General features: G+C 44.3%; 1 protein-coding gene across 1 annotated transcript; it reads right to left on the bottom strand.

Annotated features, from left to right (window-relative positions):
* Positions 1-961: 961 nt before the first annotated feature.
* Positions 962-25,654, bottom strand: si:dkey-246g23.4 (uncharacterized protein LOC559426 homolog). The gene is made up of 6 exons (XM_012842399.3): positions 25,223-25,654; positions 13,951-14,079; positions 9,978-10,242; positions 8,963-9,106; positions 7,673-8,533; positions 962-3,676 (listed from the first exon to the last, which is right to left on the bottom strand). The coding sequence occupies exons 3-6, from the start codon at positions 10,198-10,200 to the stop codon at positions 3,444-3,446; spliced, it is 1,461 nt and encodes a 486-aa protein (XP_012697853.2). The 5' UTR covers positions 10,201-10,242; positions 13,951-14,079; positions 25,223-25,654; the 3' UTR covers positions 962-3,443.
* Between the last annotated feature and the right edge of the window lie 226 nt (positions 25,655-25,880).

The following is a 25,880-nucleotide window of genomic DNA, read 5'->3' as shown; positions in this document are numbered from 1 at the left end:
ACTCCCCCTCTTTCTCTTCACCTCTCCTTGTTCTCTGTATTTGCCCCCCCTCCTCCTCTCTTACTGTACTCTCTTCCCCCTCTCCCTTTTTCGCTCTCCTTTTCACCCTCTCTCTCCTTCTCTCTCTTCCCCCCTCTCCCTTTCTCTCTCTTTTTCACCCTCTCTCTCCTTCTCTCTTTCCCCCTCTCCCTACGTCTCTCTCTTCCGCCCCTCCCTCTCTCTTTTTCACTCATTCCCCCTTTCTCTCTCTCTTTAACCCTCTCCCTCCTCCTCTCTTTCCTCTCTCCCTCTTCTCTCTCTCTCCTTCCTCTCAGCTGCAGAACAGCAGCTCTTAAGAGTTCAGGTGGCTGTATGAAATTCCTCAGCGTGGCCCCTCACACTGAAGTAAAAAAAAAGAAGAAGAAAAAAAAATCTGCTCCTGGTTGTCATAGTGACTGTGTGTGCACATGGCTCTGACAGTGAGGTCAAAGTTATGATGGTGTGAGTGGGAGGGGTCTGAAGTGAAGCAGAGGGGTGGGGCTAGCCCAGGGAGGGTGGGTTAAAAGAACCTTAGGGGATCCTGTTAACTTTGCTTTGATTGTTTCTGATCAGAAAACTTCAAAGCCGTTTCCAGCCTGTATGTCCTGCGGTGGAAAATATAGATGTTGAGGCACCCACGTGAACCTGTTTGTCCTGCAGTGGAGAAGAGATGTTGAGGCACCCAAGTGAGCTCCTTGATTCCAGCTGTCACACTGTACAGTGCTGCTTATGTTTGCCACTGTAGACGTTCTGTATACACGCACCCAAGAGATGTTTACAGTTTGTATGTGTGTTTGTTCTCCCTTATATACAGTCTTCCTTTTTCCACTGTTCATGTCAGCCCCTTGAGTGAACATACATGCTGACTAGAGGTGGGAGAAATAACGGTAAAGTATAGTATCACTGTATTTTTTGGCACAATGTTATATTGATACCGCGGTGCCAAGTATAGCAATATTTATTTATTTAGCATTATGATTTTGATATAATTTTGGTATATATGTCTACTCTGATAACACTGATTCTGAAGTCCATAACAAAGACCACGTTCTTGCATCACAAAGTTTCCCTATAAAGGCATCACTGAACCATAAAATTTAAATGTGTTGAAGGCTTTAATTGTTTCAAACAGTGAATGGTTAATACCACTCATTCACTTATATGCATTCAGCTGTCACACATCTCTGTACACATTTTCTATTTAGGGAGGATCACAGGCACCCAAACCGTTCACTTCAATGTGTTGATAGCAGTAACTGAGTGGAAGAGTGAAGGTTATTTTTGGTGCTGAACTGCCCTTTGAAGAAGAATAGCAGCAGCCATAATGGCTTAAATAAAGGAAGGAGTGTTTAGGGGACGAACGGGTTTCTCTTTGAACATGATGGGGGTCTGGGTGGCTTTGGGGGTGGAAAAGCAGGGTAATTTGATTGTTTGAACTGGCTTACTTCGCTTCATCAGATAATAGATGGGCCTTTCCCTCCCTGCTTCCACTTCCGATGGGTCTTTTTAAGTGTGTGTGTGTGTGTGTGTGTGTGTGTGTGTGAGACAGGGGTGAGTATAAGCATGAATGTGTGTGTGTGAGACAGGGGTGAGTATAAGCATGAATGTGTGCGTGTGTGTGTCTGTGAGTGAGGCAGTTCTAAACACCAGCACGAATTTGTGTGTATGGGGTCCTATGTCTGTGAGGTTACAGTAACTCTGTCTCCATGTGTGTGTACTTGTGTCCTTGTAAGACTGAGAGATGGCTTGAGCTAGACTCGTGTAGAGAGAGGGGTGGGGGGGTGGGGGGCTGGAAACTGGCGTGTGTTTATATCACTGCTGTCTTTGGCTGAGGTGCGGCGGGTTGTATATTGTTGTAGATTTATGGGAGGTAGAACATTTATTTACACCTGTTTGTGCTCACGATGCGGTAGGTGTTCTATCCTCTCTGGCTATTTTCCTATTTGAAGCTTGCTTATCTTGTGTGTGTGTGTGTGTGTGTGTGTGTGTGTGTGTGTGTGTGTGTGTGTGTGTGTGTGTGTGTGTGTGTTTGTGTGTGTGCATGTGTATGTGTGTGGTGTAACAATGAAACAAGTCTGTTGAACACATACAGGAAGCTCGCTCCGTCTCCCATTGAGATTAAATCAAAACAGATAGTTTAAATATTTGTTTCCAAGCCATTGGATCTTTGAGGAGCAATGTAATGTTTCAGTGATACAAAAATTGTGTGTGTGTGTGTGTGTGTGTGTGTGTGTGTGTGTGTGTGTGTGCTCGCATGTGTGTGAGTGCATGCTTGTGTGTTAGTATATAAAAGCATGTATACATAATGAGGAGGTTGTGTGAATTTCCATGGCTAACATCCTTGCTGTTCTGAAACCTCTGATGTTTTTCCAACACTCTTCCCACACCGGTAGAGAGGTCTCTCCTTGATCTCTTCATTGGTAAAAGATCCCAAGGTGTGCTTTGAGCAGGCCAGTCTCATTGGGATATGTTTCAACCTAAACAGTTTTTTTGGGAAGAGGCATTTTGTCTTCATGGGTCTAACAGTGGTTTCATGACTAACAAACACATTTAATTTTACTATGTAAAGCTTATGGCAACACATATCAATGCTCTGCTTGTGCACAACGTGAAACATTGTGTGAAACATTAAAGCTCTTTCCTACATTCACCTCAAATATTCAAGAGATAAGTCAAGCCTCTAGAGGGCGCCATTTGCTGACACAAGACTCATGACTGACTGCATGCTGGGCTACCTCTCTAGCTGTCTTTGGCAGCTTTGCCATGGCATCACATTGTGACATGGATAGAACATTGCAGAATTGTGGAGGGGGGATGTCCACAACACAGACAGTACATTTAGCGTTCAAACACCTGAGAAATCAAATTCGTCTGAGGTAACACTACATCATAGATTAGAAAGTGCGGCAGTGTTCATGTATTTCATTAGTGCAGGTCAGAGTGATTGTCCGTAACACGTGAGTGTGTAAGTGAGTCAGTGAGTCTGTTTGTGTGTGATTTCAGGAGCGCCCTGGGGAAAAGGCAGATGCACAATTAACGTTACGCTCCCAAACGCAAGAATCCTGAGGACTGAAACAGTGAAAACATGATTTTTTTTCCCTCGGTTTATGGCTCTGTGTTTTGCACTTTGTGGTTTGTAATGCCCTGAGCAGTCCCTTCACAGGCACGTTGGCTGAGGTGCTGTTTCAGGTAGGAGTGGATAGTGATGGTCAGGCTGAGGTAACTTTAAGTTTCTTAAGGCATCGTATCTCTGCTACATTAGTCCAGCTTTGCAGGATATGGCAAGTACGGCCATCTTTGTATCCAGTTTTTCACAAGCTGCATTCAATTTCATATTCCATGTCTTAATTCATTTAACTTCATTTCATCATCTTCTTGGTTAAGTGTCTGGTACAAACATTTTGTCAAAAGTTTCTTTCTCTCGCTTAGACGTCTTGTTCACAGTCCTTTCCATCTTTCTTACAAATGTCTGTGAAATTCTGTTGCTCCTCCACTTCTTTCTCACCCTCTGAATACATGCTGTCACCTTTCCTGCTCAGGCTCCTCCCCCTCCTGTTCATCTGGTCCAGCAGAAGCAGGAAGAGGGCGGAGACTATGAGGGCCACGCCTGCCATCAGGAAGCCAGTGCCGTAGTCACTCATCTTGTCAATGAAGAACCCTGAGACAAAAAGGGCAAGAAAAGGAAGACGTTGAATACCAGCAATTAACCAATAAGTCTATTGAATGGATGACTGAATGGATAGATGGATGGAATATGAATTAATGAATGAATGAATGGATGGATGAATGGATGAATGGGTAAACGAATGGAGGAATGAATGAATGAATGAATGGATGGATGGATGGATGAATGGATGGATGGATGGATGGATGAATGGATGAATGGGTGACTGAATGGATGAACAGATGAATGGGTGAATGAATGGATGAATGAGCCCTTCTGCCACTTTCTGCCATCCGAGCCTGCATCCCTACTCAAGAGATGGCACATGCAGGGGTGACTGGCACCACCCCTTTGCCCAGTTCCCTTGTTAGCGTCCCGAGAGCTTTGGAACTTTTTCCTCTCTGATGTTTGTTCTCACGAGAGAGCAAGAGATCGGAGTCGTGTTTCATCTAAAACTTCACAAGTGTCAATCTCTCACTCTGGGTGACGTGCTCTCTCTCCGGTCTAGTCATAACATAAACACACAGCAGCTGTCCTCTGAAGTCTGGGATGGAGTGGGGTTTAAAATGCAAACAGTGACACCTCTGATTGTGGTTATTATCCAAAGATTAAGGACACAGACAGGACTGTATGCAGGCTATTAGGGGGAGGATTAGTGTGACACTGAAGACAGATGCAGCTTCCATTTAAAGCAGCAATATGCAGCACTTTGTTTTGCACTTTTCACAGGCAACTAGGTTTGGTATCACCTTTAATTTCATTTTGCTGATATATGATCATATGAAGGCTTGTAAAAACATCTGTTATCAGTTAAAGTAACACTATGCAACAATTTGACACTTTTTGAGGTATGGTTTTATAGGCAACTAGTTTTGGTACCATCCTCAAATTAATTTTGATAGCATATGGTCATGTGAAGGACAGATAAACACCTGTGTCTTTCCCACTAGCCATCCAGGATATGCCCTATGTAGTTCTGTGTACCGGGCTGGAAATACCCTGCAAAAATGAAAGAAAAGCTTTCACAGCATGACATTGCCAGCTATACTGCCAAAAGACACCAGTTAGTGAGTTGGCAAGCTTCTATTCAGTGTCAACTGTGCTGTTGGTGGTGTTTTTGCAAGGTTTTTGCATGTCTTTTAGGTAGTTAGCTTGCTAGTTTTGGAACACAACTCCTTATTGCTGCTTTAACATGCTAGCAAGCGCTTATCAGTACCAGCTGTGCTGACTATGGGGTTCTCACGGATTTTACATGCCCTTTTACATGTCCTGTTGCTTAAAATCCAAACAAGTGTCAGTGAAATGCTCCTGCTGTGGTGACAACTAAACACCACTACTTATTTTATGGCAGCCAAAAATACTACAAGCTGTCATAACAGTTAGTGACCACGGCAAGATGTTGTTACCAAGTCATTGGATATCAACTATCATGGGGACTGGACCACTGATGAGGCATCTGCTGTGATGTTTATGTCTAGGCCATGTCAGCCTTACAATGGAGAGTTCACGTAAAGTGTTGCTAAATGAACACTACTCTTTTCTAAAATCTCAAGACGTCTCTCTCTCTCTTTCTCAACTCCACATGAAGTCTTAGAGAAATGGTCTTTGTGTTGTGGTGGAGAGCGGAGAATGTATCTGAACTGTGTTGGTGGCATTTGAACTGTGTTGGTGGCATCTGGTGTTCTGCAGAGGAAAGCACCAGCGGAGAACTGTTGTGTGGTTCTCGAGTGCGTGCAGATTAATAGCCATGTCTGGAGAGTACGTCCAGAACTAATTGGAAGTAAAAAAAGTTCTAGGGAACATTTCAGGGACAATGTCTGTATGGCTGTGTTGTGAATAAAAGTAACATTGAAGGTACAAGCATGTAAATCCATCTGCTGGACTGTCCGTTGCCCCATCTATTGCAGCATTACCGTGTCATGTGTGAAAAGGCACAAGAGAGAAATGTTCCTGAATGTAGCTGCATGTCTGAACAGTGACAAATCACTAGCGGTGTCTGAAAGGCCATCCCATAATGAACCAGGAACTATGTGTGACAGAGGCGTAACACTAGCAGCCAGTCTCTCTCATCCCCCTCTTTCTGCTCGGCTCTTCTCTTCCTCTTCCTCTTCACTTCTTTGTTGTTCCCTCTTTCCCATTCCAGTGCCCACCCTCACTCTCTAAGTTCAGATGTGACGAGGGCTCAAGCTTATCTACAAACACTGGCATTTGAAGACTTTGGTTTTCTTCTTCTTCTTCTTCTCCGGCGTGGGGAGACAATGTTTTTGTCCCCCCCCCCCCCCCCCCCCCCCCCCCCCCCCGCCAGCTAACTCGCTGCTATTTGGGTGGGAGGCGGTTTGGCCGTCCTGGGTAGTCCACATTCCCTGCATCACAGCCAGGCCTTATTGAGCTGTGTGTGTGTGTGTGTGTGTGTGCCAGCTCTCCAAACCCAGTGTTTAGACTGAGGGGAGCTCCATGTCGCCATCCCGCTACAAATACCCCAGCCAGGGTGGGGGCATCTTATCTGTGATGTGGCGTGGTGGTGCAGTGACTGATCAAAGGCTAGTCATCATTTGTCTCTGTGTGTGTCTGTATGGGTGAGTGTACTCATGTGTATGTATGTGTGTGTGTGTGTGTGTGTGTGTGTGTGTGTGTGTGTGTGTGTGTGTGTGTGTGTGTGTGTGTGTGTGTGTGTGTGTATGTCTGTATGGGTGATTGTGCTGGTATGTGTATGTGCGTGTGAACATGTGCGTGTGTGTCTATATGCATGCATTAATCCATGTGTGTCTACCTACATGGTCTGCCTGGTGGTGGTGTGTATGTATGTAAAGACAAGCATTGGTTGTGTGCATGTTTTTGCATGTGTCTATGTGTGTATGTGTGTGTGCGTGTGTGCGTATGTGTGCGTATGTGTGCGTATGTGTGCGTATGTGTGTGTGCGTGTGTGTGTATGTGTGTGTGTCTTGTGTGCGTGTGTGTGTATGTGTGTGTGTGTGTGTGTGTGTGGCTTGTGTGCGTGTATGTATGTGTATGTGTGTGTGTGTGTATGTGTGTGTGTGTGTGTGTGTGTGCGTGCGTGTGTGCGTGTATGTGTATGTGTATGTGTGTGTGTGTGTGTGTGTGTGTGTGTGTGTGCATGTGTGTATGGTCATCCATCATGTGGTCTGTGTTGTCTCATTTGGAGGTGCTGCTAGACCGGATGTGATGGATTGACAGCAGGCCACCTGTGATGGTTGCTGCATGCTACCCCATAGCCTCTCACCCTGATACTGCAGACACACGCATGTGAGTTACAGCCTTGGAAACATGCTTTACAGTTAGACACAGAGTTGCGTGTGAGCTAGCGTGTGCGCGCGCGTGTGTGTGTGTGTGTGTGTGTGTGTGTGTGTGTGTGTGTGTGTGTGTGTGTGTGTGTGTGTGGGTGGGTGTGTGTGGGTGTGTGTGTGTGATTATGTCTGTGTGTGTGTGTATGTGTGAGTGTGTGTGTGTGTGTGTGTGTGTGTGTGTGTGCGTGCGTGCGTGCGTGTGTGTGTGAAACTAAATGTGTGTGTGGGGAGGGAAAATATGGCTCCTAGAAGAGAAAGCCATTTATCCGCTGACCAATAATCCATGAAATTAACACAGTGGCTAAGAACAGTGATGAATTCCCGTGCTCTGCCTTCTGTCCTGGAGGAAGACTAATATTGTAGTTCCTGGCGCTGGAGAGCTGGGGAAACACAAGACAGGCTGGATAGCCTTGGCAGCTGAGGATGGATTGTGCATTTATGTACTGACTGTGCAAGGAAGCCTTACCTGCGATGGGCGGCCCTGAGTAAGTGTGTAGTATGTGTGTTAAGTATGTACTGACTGTACCTGGAAGCCTTACCTGCGATGGGCGGCCCTGAGTAAGTGTGTAGTATGTGTGTTAAGTATGTACTGACTGTACCTGGAAGCCTTACCTGCGATGGGCGGCCCTGAGTAAGTGTGTAGTAGGTGTGTTAAGTATGTACTGACTGTGCCAGGAAGCCTTACCTGCGATGGGCGGCCCCAGCAGACCCCCGCTGCTGCGTATGAGCATGAAGAACCCCAGCGCACTGCCCAGCCTCTCGGGCCCCACCAACTCGGCCAGCACGGTGATGTGCATGGAGACGGTGGCGCCGTACGTCAGGCCATACGCCACGCAGAAAGCGGCCAGCTGCCCGAAGGTGGCGGCCAGCGGGCACAGCAGCAGCACGGTGCCCAGCAGCGTGACGGAGACGGTGAGCAGCCGCACGGTCTCCACCAGCCTCAGGTTGGCCACCCAGCCGAAGAGCACGCGGCCCAGCAGGTCCAGCGCCGCCGACAGCGACACCAGCAGCGCCGCCTCGTACTCGTCCAGGCCCAGGCTGCGGGCGAACGGCACCAGGAAGAGCGCCGGCGCGAAGAAGCCCAGCGCGGCGAACACGCCGAACAGAGAGTACACCACGAAGTGCACGTTGGTCACCAGCGTGTAGTCCACGTAGTGCCGCAGGTCCGAGTCCACGCAGCACGACGACGACGACGACGACCCGGTCCTCGCCTCCGGCTTGGAGTCAGAGTCCGTGTCCAATTTCAGACCGGCGCGGGTGGGAGCCTCCAGCTCCAGTTCCCCCTGCTTCTGTTGGGCCCTAACGGGGGTCTTTAGAGGCCTCAGGAGGGCCCCACACACACACAGATGGAGCTGGATGGCCCCCTGAACCAGCATGGCCCCTCTCCAGGTGAAGTTGTCGACCAGCAGCTGGAAGAGCGGCGTGAAAATGAAGGTGATGACGCACTCCCCTGTGCTGGCCAGAGCGTTGGCTAGCGGACGCCGCCGCTCGAAGTACCAGCCCAGCATGGTGACCGTGGGGGTCCAGGTCAGAGCATAGCCAAAGCCTGAGGGCCAGAGGAGCACACAGAGAAGCTGTTAGAGGGGCTCAGCTCTGCATTGGAACAGTTGGGTGAATGTATATTAGTGTATATATATACATATATTAATACACGTGTGTTTGCTCAGTCTATAATGTACGATTACAGTGGGTCAGTACTTGTCTGTCTTGTGTCTGTGTTTAGTTTCTGTCAGTAATGCCATCCATCTCATATTTAAGCACCTTGCACTACACAAAATGGCACTACACAAAACCACATTCAGCAAGGGCAAGGTACATATTTTATCATTTATAGGCTCCTTGGAAGCCTGATGATATTTAAATGTGTGTGTGTGTGTGGTGTGTGTGTGTGTGTATGTATGTGTGTGTGTGTGTGTGTGTGTGTGTGTGTGTGTGTGTGTGTGTGTGTGTGTGTGTGTGTGTATGCCCCACTCACCCGTGATGAAGCCCACAGTGATGTAGAGCTGGACGAGGTTCTGAGCGTAGGCTCCTGCCACCATCCCTACGCTGCTGAGCAATCCTCCCAGCATCACCACAGACCTGTGGCTGAAACGCTCACTCAGGGCTGCCCCTACTGGAGCTGAGGAGAGAACACACACACACACACACACACACACACAAACACACACACATACACATGTTCACACAGATGCACACACACACACACACACACACACACACACACACACACACACACACACACACATTCACACAGATACACACACACAGAAAATATTTGTATCACAATACAATTACATAATTATCCATTATTACTGACTGACAGCCTGAAGAGAGAGGTTGCAGCGTAAGTACAAACAGAGTGATAGAGGGGAGAAGAGGACAAACTGCAAGGAAGAGAAATAAAGAGAGAGAGAAAGGCTTTGGATTTTAATTTATTTCCAGTCTGTCAGACGCCCTATAAATACATGCCGTTGGAATCCTATTGATTTTATGATCTGGAAAAAAACACTGCAGAGTAGAGAAGCGATGTGATGATACTGCAGTGGAAATGTTTTACTGCCTCCCGAAAAGCAGGCCCAAGCTGTTCAGAATATGAATGGTGGTTGCCCCCTGGTGGTCAGTCATGGATTTTTTTTGTTTTAGTGTTTTACAGATTCAATGCATCTCTTGCTTGGCACAGCAGAAAACTCAGAAAGGCTGACATTAACATTAAACATCAACAAATGATGTTTATTTATGCATACCACCGACCATTTTCTTCCAGCAGTTTACAGCCTACAAGCGATAGGGTGTGCGATAGAGTGTGATGGAGCAACAACGGCACAACCATTTAGCAATGTCTCTCAGGCTAAGCTCATTAGGAGACCATCCATCTCATTACGGTGATATTTACAATGAGGAGATGGAGCTCATCAATACTACAGGCAGGCCATTGATCCTTAGACGGCACTTTATGAGCGTCACAGAGAGAGAGAGAGTGTTGGACTCACCTCCGATGTGAATGGTTGCCACGGTGATGGAGGTGATCCAGGAGCTTCCCGTCGCCGTGGTGGCGAAGTAGTGATGAATCTCCACGTAGAAGATGCCAAAGGACTTGATGACGCCGAACGTCAGGCCAAACACCAGGAAGGTGGAGAAGACGATGAACCACCCGTACCCTCCGTCTGGAGGTGGGGCCCGCCTCACAGCTCGACCCCGCACTCGAGGCTCCATCTTGGGCTTGTAAGAGGGCGGATGTCACTCTGAGAACCACGTCTGTGGACAGAGGCAGCAGGCCTTTAACATGAAACTTCTGCATCATTTCCTGTTACATTTTTGGTTATACTGAACTAATTTCAGTATAATTAGTATTTCTTTAGGCTACAAGCCATATATCACAGTTGCTACAGTACCTCTGCATGACTTAATATGCAAACTCTCTTAGATAGCAGGGTCGAGTGAAAGAGACGCGTGTGTCTTTTGAATTGAATTAAATTGAATTGATCTGGCACTGACAGGTGGAAAATTGACTTTCTGTAGACCGATCCGTCGTATCCTGTCCCTGATATTTCCATGGCAATGAAAGCAAGGAATGAGAAACAGTGTGAACAAGAGAGCTTTTGAATCTGGGCCTCTCACACTCACGGCTCTGAAGGAGTGGAACTCAGTTGGACATTCAGACGTTTAGCTCAAGTACAGGTGCACTCACTCAATCACCCACAGCAATTACCATAACCTTTCGCCAGGTCTCTACACCAGGGCTGCATACCCCAGAACAACACAGAAAGCACCCCAGAAGCACTCATACCTGGCCATGCCAACACCCACATACAGTATGTAGCTCCAGAGGGAGAGCGAGAACTGCTCTAGCAGTAGACCAACAGTAGGTATATTGCCTCTGCACCCCACAGCCTAAAAGGTTAAATAACCTTTTTAAGGAGTCTGTGTGTGTGTGTGTGTGTGTGTGTGTGTGTGTGTGTGTGTGTGTGTGTGTTAGTGAATGGGGGTTCTTTTATGGTGGATGTTATCCAAATCCATTTAATCCAATCTATGAGGGCAGGTTCCAGATCCAGCTCTAAAAGGCTTTGAGGATTCCCTGTCACTTCCACCATGTGCCACCATGTGCCACCTGCACGTCTATGATGTCCCCGGGGCTAATGTGGTGATTACACAGTAACCTGCATATGAAAGCATATGTGATGCTAATGTTAGGTAGCGCTACATAAGTGTGATGTGTGTGTGCATGTACTTGTGTGTCTGTGTGAGTGAGAGAGCGAGTGTGTGTGTGTGTGTGTGTGTGTGTGTGTGTGTGTGTGTGATGTGGAGCACTACAGTGTATGTTAGCATTTACACAGCCCCCCCTCTCCTAACAGGTGCTGCAGCGAGAGAGTGAGAGCGAGAGCGAGAGAGAGCGAGAGTGAGAGAAAGAGCGAGAGAGAGAGAGCGAGAGAGTGAGAAAAACAGCGAGAGAAAGAGCGAGAGAGAGCAAGAGCAAGAGAGAGTGAGATGCACATCTCAACCTAAGTGCCTACTTTACCATTAAAATAAGCCAACTCCACTCAACTCAACCAAAAAGCCCATTCAAATGGACCAGTAACATTGACATATACCATTAAAATGGACCAGTAACATTGACATATACCATTAAAATGGACCAGTAACATTGACATATACCATTAATATGGACCAGTAACATTGACATATACCATTAAAATGGACCCGTAACATTGACATATACCATTAAAATGGACCAGTAACATTGACATATACCATTAATATGGACCAGTAACACTGACATATACCATTAAAATGGACCAGTAACATTGACATATACCATTAAAATGGACCAGTAACATTGACATATACCCAGCTGGCCATCCCTCTGCCCCCATTACCTAAAGCACATGTGATGTGTTCAGTAACTGAAAACACATCATGTATAATAATCATTTACACAGGTATGTAACACACATAGTCAGCACATATAACATGTGTGTTACTAACCTAGACTTTACCTTTCGGACCCCAAAATCCATATATAAGAAATGTCTGTCATCTTACAGTGACTGACATTTCATTGATTATTACCTGTATCTAACACGGTTGTTATGTAATTTGCAGTCACCAGGCGCCATCTGAGATACCACATCGAAATAGAATATCACGGCTTACCCAGTCACCACGCTTTCACATATGCAAAAAGAGTCCGAAAATATTACACACTTCCTGTCTTCCAGTAAAGAGCCTGGTAATCTTACCCTTAAATCAGTGTTCTAAATTAATCATTAAGTCTCAGCATTCTGTGTCCCATATTTGTAGAAGAGTATGAATGATTATGACTACCTCCAACTCCACAGACTATTAGATTCTGATTAGCCTACTAGATTTCACACAGACTATTAGATTCTGATTAGCCTACTAGATCTCACACAGTCTGCACAGCAGGTCTTAATTACCAGGGGAAAGGCCCATGGTAGGTGTTCTTATTTATTTTTAATCAAGCTGTGTATCTTTTTCAATTTCAAAGATGTGCGGATATCTTCTACTAAAGATATCTGTAGACTTCTGGTGATTTATCTTATTTGCAATTGATGTGCATTATGCACACCTTTACAAAACAGTAAAAGTACATTTCATGTTTTGTAACAGTGATATATTTACAGAGAATAGCTAGCCTACGTAAAAAAAAATTCTAAATATTTTGCTCAGGTAGACTTTTCAGATTGTTGCAGTCTATGCTTGTTAAATATATCTATGCTTCTTGAATATATCTACCTTTCTACATACATTTAAAAATATATATATATATATTTAACTCCAAAAAGCCCATTAAAATGGACCAGTAACATTGACATATACCCAGCTGGCCATCCCTCTGCCCCCATTAACTAAAGCACATGTGATGTGTTCAGTAACTGATAACACATCATGTATAATAGTCATTTACACAGGTATGTAAGACACACAGTCAGCATGTGTTACTAGCCTAGACTTTACCTTTCAGATGCTTCTTTTTTATTTGGGCTAGTCTAAATCATTTCAGGCAACAAAAATCAACAAAGAATGGACCCCCCCAAAGAGCTGCAAGGGATTTGGGAATTTTGCATGATCACAAAGGTCACAACTTGTGCCACTATTTCCCACCACTTCCCCAAGTGGTCAGGGTGATTAACAAGAGGTTTTAAATCTTTTTGTGCTGCATAATTGTCCTATTTAGGTATTGACATGTAAATTGAATAAGATAAAAAGGTTGCTCAATATGCTACAAATGCAAAGTGGGGTTAATGGATCACCGCAGGTGAGAATCACAGAGAAGGACCGACTGAGCAGCACAACCACAGTGTGTGTGTGTGTGTGTGTGTGTGTGTGTGTGTGTGTGTGTGTGTGTGTGTGTGTGTGTGTGTGTGTGTGTGTGTGTGTGTGTGTGTGTGTGTGTGTGTGTGAAGGAACGACTGAGCAGCACAACAATGAGTCACGGAAATAAGTGAGAAATTCTCTGTTCAAGCCAAGATAACTCTTGACTCCAGAAGATGTGCCTCTGGCCACAAAAACAAGAACTGCCAGATATTTCGATAACTGAAGATCAGTGAGTGAGAGCTATTCACTGTTTTAATTCATTTTGTTACTGTAGGCTGACAAGATTACTATGAGTACTACCAAGGATTGGCAGAGGTAACTCTGTCTGCGCTTGTTGAACTTTGAACCTTGAGTTCACTGTCTTTGAATTACGCCAGGCATCAATTACATTTCAATCTATTACATTTCTTTAAAAAATATAACACAAATCATAACTAGGCCCTTAATGTAGAGCATCAGCCTGGGGTTTTTAGACTATAGTTTACACTACATGCCTCGAGAGGAACCTTTAATTCGCAGAAATATTGGTACAAAACGTATACAACCATGTGTGATTCTTGTAGATGCCCCCCAGCCTGTTGTAGCATGTTGTAGCATGCTAGCCTGTCTGCGCCATTGTTTACTTACCATGCCAAGCCTTGGATCCTCTTTGCTGGGCAGAGCAGGATGGGGTCCAGTCCAGTCCAGTCCAGTCAGTCCTCCAGGAGCTCAAAGCCGAGCCCAGAACCAGGCAGCGACATGTCCTCAGAACACCATCTAAAGACGAAAAGTGTGTTACACACACAACCATTACAATACAAAGGTCTACAGCAGGAGGAGGAGGAGGAGGAGGAGGAGGAGGAGGAGGGCCACTTGTACAGTAAGAGCAGGAGGAGCTACTACCTGTTATTGTAGAGAGCATGACAGGTGTGATTATGGGATGTTATTCCCTGAGAGTTAAACCCACGACTATTTGGTAATTCTACATAATTTGTTTCTGCTTGGTAACAAACCAGTGACCTTTTTTTTGGAAAGGATAAACACAGAGAGTTGCAAAAGCAAATGTGCTTAATGAGGCCATCGGTTCTAACAGAATCACAGAGTTGGAAGTAAACAGTTTCTCTCTGTGGTATTTTGAAGCTATTTGTTGGTTACCTGCCAAGCTGAACAGTGTGTGAACAGAATCATTTTTAATTTTAATATCATACCCCAATGGACACATTACAACACTGACCAACTGGAGGGGGAAACAGCCAATAGCATCGCAGCGTGTGTATATCCATTTACACCTCAAAGCACGGAGGTAGGTTTGATTTGGAAAGTGGTGGGACATTCATTTGGCAGGGAGTCTGAGGATCCTACCCCAGGAGATACAAAGGCCTCTCTGTTCACACGCTTGGAATGAGCAATGGGAGAAAATGTTCTCAAACAATGTTCAAATCAGAAGGATAAGCTCAATTAGATAACATTACAGAACACGTCTGTCTCTCTCTGATACCTGTATTGACAGTGATACACCTTAAATGAAAACAATGGCTACTCTGTTCATGTACTTAGAATGAGTGATGGGAGACACTGGTTTAAAATGATGCTCAAAGCAGAAGGATGTGGTCTTTGAGGTAGCATTACATTTATATTTACATTAAGTCATTTAGCAGATGCTTTTGTCCAAAGCGACGTACAAGGGAGAGAACAGTCAAGCTACAAGCTACGAGCAATAGAGACCTAGTGTAACAACAAATACTATTTTATATAAGAAATTTAAAAAAAAAAGTGCAGGAGTGTAACTGCTGTAAGTGCAAGTTAAGTACTAGTAGAAGTGCAAGTTAGTAGGGGAGGTTCACTCTGAAGAGTTGGGTCTTTAAGAGCATTACTCATTGCTCATAGTGCACATTCTTACATGTTCACTCCTCTGTTCTCTCCCTGCCTGGACTGGGCTTCCTCCCTCCTTTCCTCTATCTCTTTGTTGTCTGTTTATAACAACAAAGCTAAATGAAATTGAACTCCTAATTTCCTATACAAAGTATGAAAATGAAGGGGTCTGATAGGGGAAATATGAGACTCAGACTTTAATCAAGTATGTAGGTGTGTTAATCATATGCCTTTGTTAGCTGAAATATGACTTATTTTTCTGTATATCTTTGATTCTTAAGGGCTGGTGTTTCTAACTCTGTGTATGTGCTAAAAGGTGTACCTTCTGTGTGTGTGTGTGTAAGCAAGGGCTGATAAGAAGAACTAGTAGTCTTTCTTTTCTGCATTGCTCATGCATTAAGCATATAAGATGACCTATTCTGCAACAGGCCTACAACACTAGATAATAAGTGAACTCACCAAGCACATGCTTACTGGTTAATGTTATTTGCTGATAAATATAACAAGTGAGCAAACTCTGCCTCTTACAATTTAGTGTCCTTAAACGGTAAAATCGCTATTTTGTGTCATGAATGATGAAATATGGCTGTTTTGATATCAAGACTGTTTTAAACAAAGCAGCTTAATATTCATCAAATCACTTCATCAAATGAAACCACACATGGCCTTAAATCATAAGAAACAAGCATCCGGTTGTTGTTTTGTATTAACCGTAGTGTGTGTTCATGAGTTATTTCATCGTTCTCGCAACGAATAGCATGCAATACATTTTGAACCAAAAAATCCATATGATTTTATATAGGACAGCCTACGTCCATAAGCAGCCCATATAGCGAAAGGGCAGTGGACCACTGGGGGAAGAGCTGGCGGTCCGCTGGCCTGATGCTCATCGGTTTTCAATGGTCCACTGGTGAGTTACTTTATCAATTTTAATAGATGTTGCCAGTGCGTAACATAGGCCTAAGTCTTTAATTAACCAAGCATTTTTCACCTTGGAAGCATCCCGTGCCATATGAACTTCTGTTTAGCGTCTGATATTTTAAATAGACTATGCCAAGCATATGACTAAGAAACTACAGGAATTGTTAACATTTTATATGCTTTTTCTTAATATCCAGTTAAACTAAAGATGGTGGTGGCACGAGAGTGGACCAGAAGTTGCATACCACCAGTGGGGTGCTGGCCAATATCCACCGGTGGACTGACTGAGGTGCTTAAATGCTTGTTATCTGGGAATTTACATGGGAGAATATCTGTATAATTCAATCCAAATAAGTTACCATGTATGTGTTGGGGTCAATTTTAGGTAATCAGGAAGTGGTAGGGACATCTCCTCACAGCCCCTTCCATACATGATGGCCATGCCTCAGAGCGGAGTCATCATGACCTGGCCTTACATCACGTCACTGTGATGGGGCTCATGGTAGAATCGTTCACGTTCGCGATCCCTGTCACGTTTAAACAAACCTGCAAATTTTAACAAATACACTGAAGCTGAGTGACAGACAATGATGTCCAGAAGCTCAACAAATGACAGCAGCCCTCCAGTACGGAGCAGGAAGAAAGGCCAATGACAGCAGCCCTCCAGTACGGAGCAGGAAGAAAGGCCAATGACAGCAGCCCTCCAGTACGGAGCAGGAAGAAAGGCCAATGACAGCAGCCCTCCAGTACGGAGCAGGAAGAAAGGCCAATGCCCGCGTTATAACCATACAACCATCACGCTTCAGTGAAACGAAAAGAAGAATCACGTCACGTCACGTCACGTCACGTCGCTTACGCACCATTGCCACACCCCCAGCAGTAATTGACTCTACATATGGTCTCCCCCATCTCTCTCCAGCCCCATTCAGAGCTGACGTCTGAAGCCACCGTCATACTCTCCCTGACAAAGGATCACACTTCCTCTCGTGAGATAAGAACGACACCCGTAGCTGTAAAGCACAAGTGGTGTTCAGTGTCACACTGTTACTAATTAGCCCCGCTCACCTGACGAGGCCTTGCTCTGAGCATACTTAGATATTCTGCTGGCGTTGCATGGGTTCTGCTTGATAGCGCTTTGTGAGGTGAGTGTGACCAATGGGTCATTACAGAGGCATGCTATTAATCTGCTCACCCACAGGGGGGTGAAGGGATGTGTGGAGGGTGGGGGTTGTTTTTAGCTCTCTAAATATTGTCAGAAGTAGACACCAGGGCTGTAATACACCTTTGTACTTCTGTGTATCATAAATGTTGGAGTCTGTTTTGAATAGGCGCGTCTGACCTCAGATGTTTTCTTTCTGCTTGCAGACTGCTTTGTTCATGCATCTGGTCTAACTAAAAAGAAATTTGCAAGTTTTCAAGTTTTTAAAATGCAGATTTGAGTGCTTCTGTTTCTGCTGCTGCTTCTTCTATTCTTTACATGAAAAGGGACTAAGTATGACTTTATTGGAATTCCACAAAAATACTTTTAGCACTTTTACTTTTCATCCATGTTCAATAAGCTTGCAAAATAAAAATAAAACATATATTACTTGTATATAACTATTCCCCTAAGCTTTTTTTTCTTACTTTAATTATATGAATAAAATAAAATAATAATTAATGCAATTAAACCTTCCAAAGTCAATACTGCAGTCATGGAAACTAACCCTCATTGGGACTTCACGTTGGCACGACTACAGTAAAATTTCCCCTTTGACCCTTTAACCAGGCATGGTGAAACCATAGACATATATACATATATCTATATATGTCTATGGGTGGAACTACCTTCAGGGAGGGGCTGCTGTGAATGGGGATGGGGGCTGCTTCGATGGCCTACTTCACACGTAATAGACCACCTAATCCCTTGCACCATTATCACTTCTTTTGTTGTACTCCACCCTGCCCAACCGAAGGCTTTCATTTTTAAATATTAAAAAATTTGCGAAGTATACAGCTATTATGAAAACTTGAAAGTAAGATTTAGATGTTCACACAGCATCTTTAGTATTTTGACAATAAATGGTTCAGGAGGTAGAGGTCGTTTAGCAATTGGGTTGCTAGTTCGATCCTGACTCCTCCTCACAGAGTATCGAAGTGTCCTTGAGCAAGACACTGAACCCCCAACTGATCCCAATGTGCAGGTTGGCAACTATTAGATAGTAGCCTCTGCCATTGGTGTATGAATGGGTAGATGTCTGAGGCATTCATCTATAAAGCCCTTTGAGTGCTCTATGAGTAGAAAAGCACTATATAAATGCAGTCCATTTTTCCTTCTTCCAACCTTTAATCTCTGACTGCCATAATCAGATGCTCACTGTGGTTCATTACAGTTCACGTGGTGACCTTTAACCTTCCAACAGTCTTCCCTACTGTGACACCATGTCAGCTCCAGCTTTGTGGCGACTGCACTGTGGTTATCAAGGGCTATCAAGAACAGAAGGAGAAGAGGAGTTCTTCTCTTCTTTCATGCTGACTGACTCAATGCCACCACACTGAAAGGAACATGGAGAAGCATTTAAGCTTCACCTCAGGAACTCCTCTCTCCACACAGAAAGGGGTTTAAAGTTCACTGATGACTGTCTGTTTGACAGAGGCTTACACGGTCTCTATTGAAGTGACTTGAAAGCACTGGGACCTACTTCCAGATGTCAGAGGCCTTATGGCCTTATAGATAGAGGACATTTAGACTGAAGATGTGAGCAGCATCTTTACCGGTAGCTTCCACAGAATACTTTATAATCGCACTCAAGACTCAAGTCTCAGTTCTGTAATTTTGTCCCTCAGCAGAGAAAACCAGCAATACATACCAATGATCTTAGAGCCTTGAGCTGTTTTGATGCCTTCGCTTTCTGGCAATGAATTAGTATTTATACTGACAGAGGTAATGCCTCAGTTTTTAATGTTTAATGAGAAAAAACAATCTGAGCGGATTCACAAACCTCAGGCAATCAAATAAGTTCAAAGTGCATAAAATTGCCTCTTTTACTGTTAATGAGTTAAAGTATGTAGTATATAATTTCTCAGAAAGTGACACAAGGTTACAAGAAACAAAGCAATAAAACTCAATAACAACAACAACAACAAAAACAAATTGTGAAAAACATTCAGAAAAATCCCTTTTCCAGGCACAAAGGGAGTTCCTGCCTGTCCACAGTGTCACTTAGTCTAGCAGAGCTTTGTTGGTTATCTATGCAAAAGGCATTGCGAACAGGTAACAACAAACAATAAAGATCCTTAGTTTTGGAAGGGTAACACACAAGGGTACACAAATACAACTGTCCTTTGCGGTTTGACTAGTCACACAAAGGCATAAGCCCGTATGAAGGTTAGACTTAGCTCTATTAGTTACCAGCTGCATGGACACCATTTCTTTCAAAGATCACCCACATAACATATCTAAATGTTAAATACTTAGGTCTCAAGCTACCAGTAGACACATATAAACACACAACCCAAAATGCAGTGCATGATTTAATAGTTACTGTTCACAGCTCAGTCCATAAGCTATTTGTGGAATAAACCACACAACTCAGTCAGAACAGGATAAGTACATTCCTACCCAGCCATTCAGCCTTGCGTTTCCCTGGCTAAACATGATCCTGAATGTGACCTTTTTGCATGACCACTTCACATGATCTGGTTCCCTTACGCTGACCTCTAGAAAGCCACCAGTCTGACAGATATCGGCATCGCCCCACCTCCACCCACCCCACAACCTACAGGCTGAGGAATGTGGTACAAGCACACAGAAATACACACACACACACACACACACATAAACACAAGTCGTTACACATACATACACACTCTCTCTCCCCTTCTCTCTCACACAAGCATGCAGTTACACACAAAAACTCACATCCACAGACACATATATGCACACATACACACACACACAAACACAGTCATACACAGTCATACACAGGCATAAACACTCTAAATCACACACAAACACATACACACAAAAGCAGACAGCGAAACAAAAACACACACATGATTCTGCCTTATGTCAAGTCCGGGGAGAAACCTTGTGCTGTTGCATGGCTGCTTGGCTGCTTGGCTGCTTGGCCGCCTCCCCAGGAGAGACCTCCTCCCTGCCAGCCAGCCTGGAGCAGAGAGGGCCACTCACTCCTGGGCTTCCCCTGAGTGATGAACAATCTTCAGGCACATTCATCTGAGAACACCACCGCGTCACCTGGGCGAGCGGGGAATAACTCGCCACAAGGTTATTGTTTGCACACTAACATCTACATCCGTCTGTGTTAATGTGAGCGATATTGGTGTTGGGAATGAGGGACACTTTGAGGGAAGCTTAGCACAGGCTCTGTCCGAGCTCAGAGATCCTAAATTACGTTTTATTGGGACTGAGCAGGAAAACGGCTAAAATGGGACAGATGGAGTTACGGGCTCAACCAATAAAGTCACAGATTTACTGTCCTCTGAGGCTGATGAGCAAGAAATCATCAGTCTCCTGTAAGGTTTTGTTATTGTGTTCAGATGTTGGGTAAGTAAGCTGTTCCTGCACCTCACACCCCACCAGAGCACTAAGGATTAAGTCTATGGGCACACTCAAATAGGCTGACCTTACTTTATGATGATTAAGATCACAGTTATTGTCTCGTTAAACATTTCAATCCCATCCTTCATTAGCTTTAGTTAATAGCGTGGGGGAGTTGCTTCTGAACTGTAATATACTACACGTTAGTTATTACATTCAGTGTCATTAATGTTGATTTGTCATGATGCAGTTATTATTTTCTGCCCCGTTTCCACGTGCACATTACTTTTGCACTCAGATGACATTTTGACATGGAGTAAAGAGCACAGTCTAGACGTATCGGGATAATCAGATGAAAATCGAAAAGATTGCCAACCTAAACTGGTATTTCTACCACCGTCATCATTTTGCAAGTGATAGTCTAAAGCCTGGTAAGCTGGTATAAACTACAGGCTGTTTCCTAATGTCTTGTAGAACTACAACAAAAAACACAACAAACATACGTTGGCCAATTGTGCACGCGTCATGCACTAAAGGAAATGCCTCTTGTCCAGCCGTTTTTTGTAGGCTGTATTACCTCACTTGTTTTCTAAGTGAATACTTAGAAATAAACAATTGTAATTGTAATAAACAATTCTGCAGAGCTTTGCTCTCTAAAGGAGGTTTTAGAATTCATAAAACATGAAGAAGCAATCAAAAGTTTAGCATGGGACAGTATAACCTTGAGTTTTGTTTAATCCAAAGTTATTTGTCTTCTCGGTTTTAGCACCAGGGATTTTAGTAATGTCCCCAAAACTTGTAGAGGTCACTTTGGATTTGTTTTAGGGTTTTAGAGCTCAGGCTGCAAAATAAATACACTCTACTTGATCTGAATCCAAATCCCAGTCTTGGTTATAACCAAACATGCCGCGTTTTAGTTACATAATGGGCAGACAGAGACGTCAGCAGCAGACTGCATCCTGCAGACTCCTTCCCTTCAAAGAATATCTAAAACTTTAGATGCTAATGCTAAAATGTTAAATAATACCTTGGCTGTCCTTTAAATTAAAGATTTATCCTGGTGAGGTCTTAATGAATTATACATCTATGGTGGTGATACCTGTGTTGAATAATGCATTGATTGTGGTCATCTAGTACCTCCCTTGAATAATGTATTTGTCCCGCAGAAGATGGTCCCATGATAAGTGGCTGGCGTTGAATGCTAGTCTCTCTCTTGTTATTAAGTTATAAGGCAGTGGTTCATATCAGTCACAATAGAGTAGATCCACCTTTTCCTACTTCATTTTCCTCTACAATGTGAAGAGGCACGATACACACACACACACACACACACACACACACACACACACACACACACACACACACACACACACACACACACACACACACACACACACACACACATTTGTGCCTTGTCTGTAGACATTAAAAGATAATGTCCAAAACCAGTCTGCCAGAGTGTGTCTTGCAACGCCTCTTAAAACTAAAATATTCTAATTTGAAAACAGTTAGGGGTGGCCCTGGGGGTATCACGATGAAGAGGAGCACAGATATGCATGGTTTAGCTTTCTGCTGCTAGATTGGTCATTTCGAATCCATATTTCTTGCATAACCAAGAGTCTACCCTATCTTTACTCAAGTACCAGGACAAGATTATTAACTGAACAAGATCATCAAAGCAAAGGCACTACGAGATGAGATACATCCTATAAATCCTGTATTTGTCAACATCAGCAAACCGTGATTAGGGGCGAACCGAAGTGAATTATGCTACTCACCCTGTTTAAGGTTGCTAGCACCCTGTGTAAGGTTGTCTTTTTATATCAAACAAACCCAAAAAGAAGGCTTTGGCTGCTGATTTTTGATAACAATTTCATTGGCTATTCTTCTTGATGTGCCTGTCAATCAAAATTAGATTTTCTATTTACAGACACTACTGAGGATGCGGTGAAGGCTTTGGAGGGCTCAGACTGAAGTTTACAACCGATACAGCCACAGACATACGTAGCCCAGCTGTAGCTCAGCCGAGCCATTGACATGGGTTTATGTATGCACTAGCTAGCCTACTGTAAAACACAACCAGATTATTTCCGCTATTGACAAACTAATAAAATCCGTTTAAAATGATTTTTTCAGGGGTTATGTTACTGATATAGAACTATATACAGAACTATAATGGTGGTTGGTGAGAAGTAATGTTGTCGACGCAGACAGGTTCGTCCGGGCTGGGAGGCACTACAGACCCCCTAATGCCCACCCATGTCACTGGGACTGGTCTGGGCACGATCAGATTCGAGCAAACGTCCATCCTCATACACTCACCTACTTCCTTTTAGTAACAAAACGGCCCAAAATCTGTCTAGTCCCGGGGTGCCAAACTGTCTGCTTATGCGCTGCGCTGTCTGTACACATCAATCCCCCAGGGGAAAGGCAACGTAGCAAATCTTTGCTCGTCACCCTGGCCTGCCCTTGCAGGGTCCATTCAGCAATCATATGAGATCCGCTGTTGTTTTCTGCTGACTGCAAGCTCTCCGCTGCCAGGCTCAATGGCTCAGAGCCCTGGGGTCTGCTGACACGGCTCTCCTCGCTCCCCCCTCCCGGTGGAAATATCTGCCAGCTTCTTCCGTTCTCGCTCAGACACACATGGCCACCCAGTCATCCACCCCCTCCAGTCCTTTCCGGCCACGCAGGACAACTTTATTTACGTTGGATTTTTTCAGAATGGCCTCAGATGAGACTGAACTTTGCCTTGGACAACCATTAAACCGCACACTCCCTCTGACTGAAGGCCTTTATCAGGCGGTTATGCACAGACACTTCAGGGAGGTTAAACAAGGACACACACACTCACACGTACGCACACAGACACATGAACACACACACACACACAGTATGTCATGTACACACACACACAAACACAGAAACACACACAGCACGTGCACTGCACATACACACACACACACACACACACACACACACTCTCTCTTTGTCTCACACACACACACATGTCCACACACACCCACTCACACCTGCACCCCTCAGCTGGCACCAGTGGCAGTGGTGTGGGGGGGTAGCATGTCTGTGTCATGATTATAATTTCCTTGATTGGGTGGGTCTGAGAGGGGCATCCTGCTCTGGCAGTCCTCTTATGCACATGGCTCACGCCCAGGAAGCACAGGTGTCTCTCCGCTTACCCAGATGGCTCTGCCATCATTTTCGGAGCCGCAATATCTCGAGTTCGACCCAACTCCGAGAGCTGCTGGGGTCGTCCGCAGGCCACAAGCCTCGGAGGAGTGATGTGATGGTTGCCGTGGCATCGGGCGGCCATGGTGCCAACTGGCCTTGTTGTGAGGTAATAGAGGTTATCCAGCAGGAGCAGACTGCTGTATTGTGGTTTCACAACGGTATGTGAAACACAACCCCACAGCCTTTTCTTCTCCATGCGTCGGCAGATGCTCCCCTCCTGTGGCCTACCATAATCCTGACCTTTCAACTCAAATAAACAAACAACAAGCAACTATCTGACAGGCCTTACAGGCGGCGTGAGATCTGTTTTTTCCCCACTGCTGGCAAATGGTGATGTATTTTTCCACATTTGTAAAATCGTTCTCCTGATCATCTCATGTACTGCAGCTCACAAAAGTGGCAATGTATTCATCTTTAATGCACTGGTCAGTGTTCTGGAAAACCAGTTTTCTGATCTGTAGATACGTCTGATTGCTCGCTGAGCCTATAACATGCGAGCAGATTAGGCACTGATCCTCTGCCATAGTATAAGGCACACAGGAGTTTATCATCAAAGTGTCCTTTAGTTCTACCAGCCTACAAACCACCACCTACTCCGCAGCTTATGAGAGCCTGTCACAAATGAACAACTGACAGTCTGCTATTTTTTCATATTGTAGCGTGGGTGGGTTCTTCAAAGAAGATATTTGCGGGCGTCATGTCGTTTTACTGCAAGCTTTTTGTTTTGAAAAAGCATACAGGCAGGAAAGACTAATACCGAGCAGGGAAAACGGCAAAGGCATACTTTATAAATTCAATACGTTTTGATATTTGGAATTGTTATTATTACACAATGATTGTGTAATAATACTTTTGTTTTTTTACTTTTGTTGTGTATTATGTTTTTTCTAATGTTTTGTTTGTTTGTTTTGTTGTTAAGTTTGGTCAAAAGCGTCTGCTAAATCCCTTAAACATAACCATAACCATAAATATTGGACACCCCTCCCTGCTGTGTCCGGTGTATTCTGGCGCTCAAGGAGATTGTTTGCTCTTACGTCGCAACATACGCCGGGCTGTTCTGTGTTTCCGCTACTCAAACTGCTGTAGACTATTTGGACGAAAGCTGGCAGTTTCGTGGCCAATAATGGAATTAAACGCAAACTGATTTTCTTTTCAGTATTGAACTGTCTCGGAGCTGAGTCCAGCAACGAGTACTTCACAAAAATACATTTAGCTGAATTTCTAATGAAGGAAATATCCTCAAACTACAGAAATCCTTCAATTGTTGATTTATTTTGATTAAGTGACTGCGTAGTGCAAGTCGCCGTCCTCGTAAACTGACGTGAAAGGAGTATGACATACCATGATGTGTCAAATGTCAGACAGCGTTCGGTTGTGAGCAACAAACTTCCGTTCCTGATATTCGCCGTCCTCCGATATCTCCCAAGCCTTCGGTAAATCCTACTGGAAATCTTATCAACGGGCGGGGAGCATGCGCGGTCATGCGCAAACTAAATTTAGCAGCCTACTATATTGAAGGGATTATCAGTTCAGAGACCGGAGTGTAATATGTTAACCAGGCAACCCCCAATTATCCTCGGCAGTTGAAGGGACCGTAATCATATTGTGCATAGTGCTCTGCAGTCAATAGACTCACTCAATAATCTCACCGCGCAATGACAAGCCATTATCATGGATATATTTTAGAACATTCAGACAAACATCTGTAAAACGGAAATTGACCCAGCCAGGGTTAAAATCCTGTGGAGAAGATTTTGGCCCATCATAATTCATTTACTTATTATTATTATTACTGTATTATTATTAATAACAGCAGTTCTGAAGTCCAGTAAAAAGGAGTATTAGAAAATAGCAAAAAAAAAATGTCATGAATAAATTATGAATGAAATGTAATCAAATCATATTTCACTTGGGCTGCATTCCAGTGATAGGCCTATATATTACCAGGATCTATTTACCATTAATTTGCAGGCGTGGCTTTTGCTGCAGGTAGTGCTAT

Source organism: Clupea harengus, chromosome 3 (genome assembly GCF_900700415.2).
Source record: "Clupea harengus chromosome 3, Ch_v2.0.2, whole genome shotgun sequence".
Taxonomy (NCBI): domain Eukaryota; kingdom Metazoa; phylum Chordata; class Actinopteri; order Clupeiformes; family Clupeidae; genus Clupea; species Clupea harengus.
The sequence above is the reverse complement of the archived record's forward strand: the minus strand, read 5'-3'. Positions and strand labels throughout refer to the sequence as shown.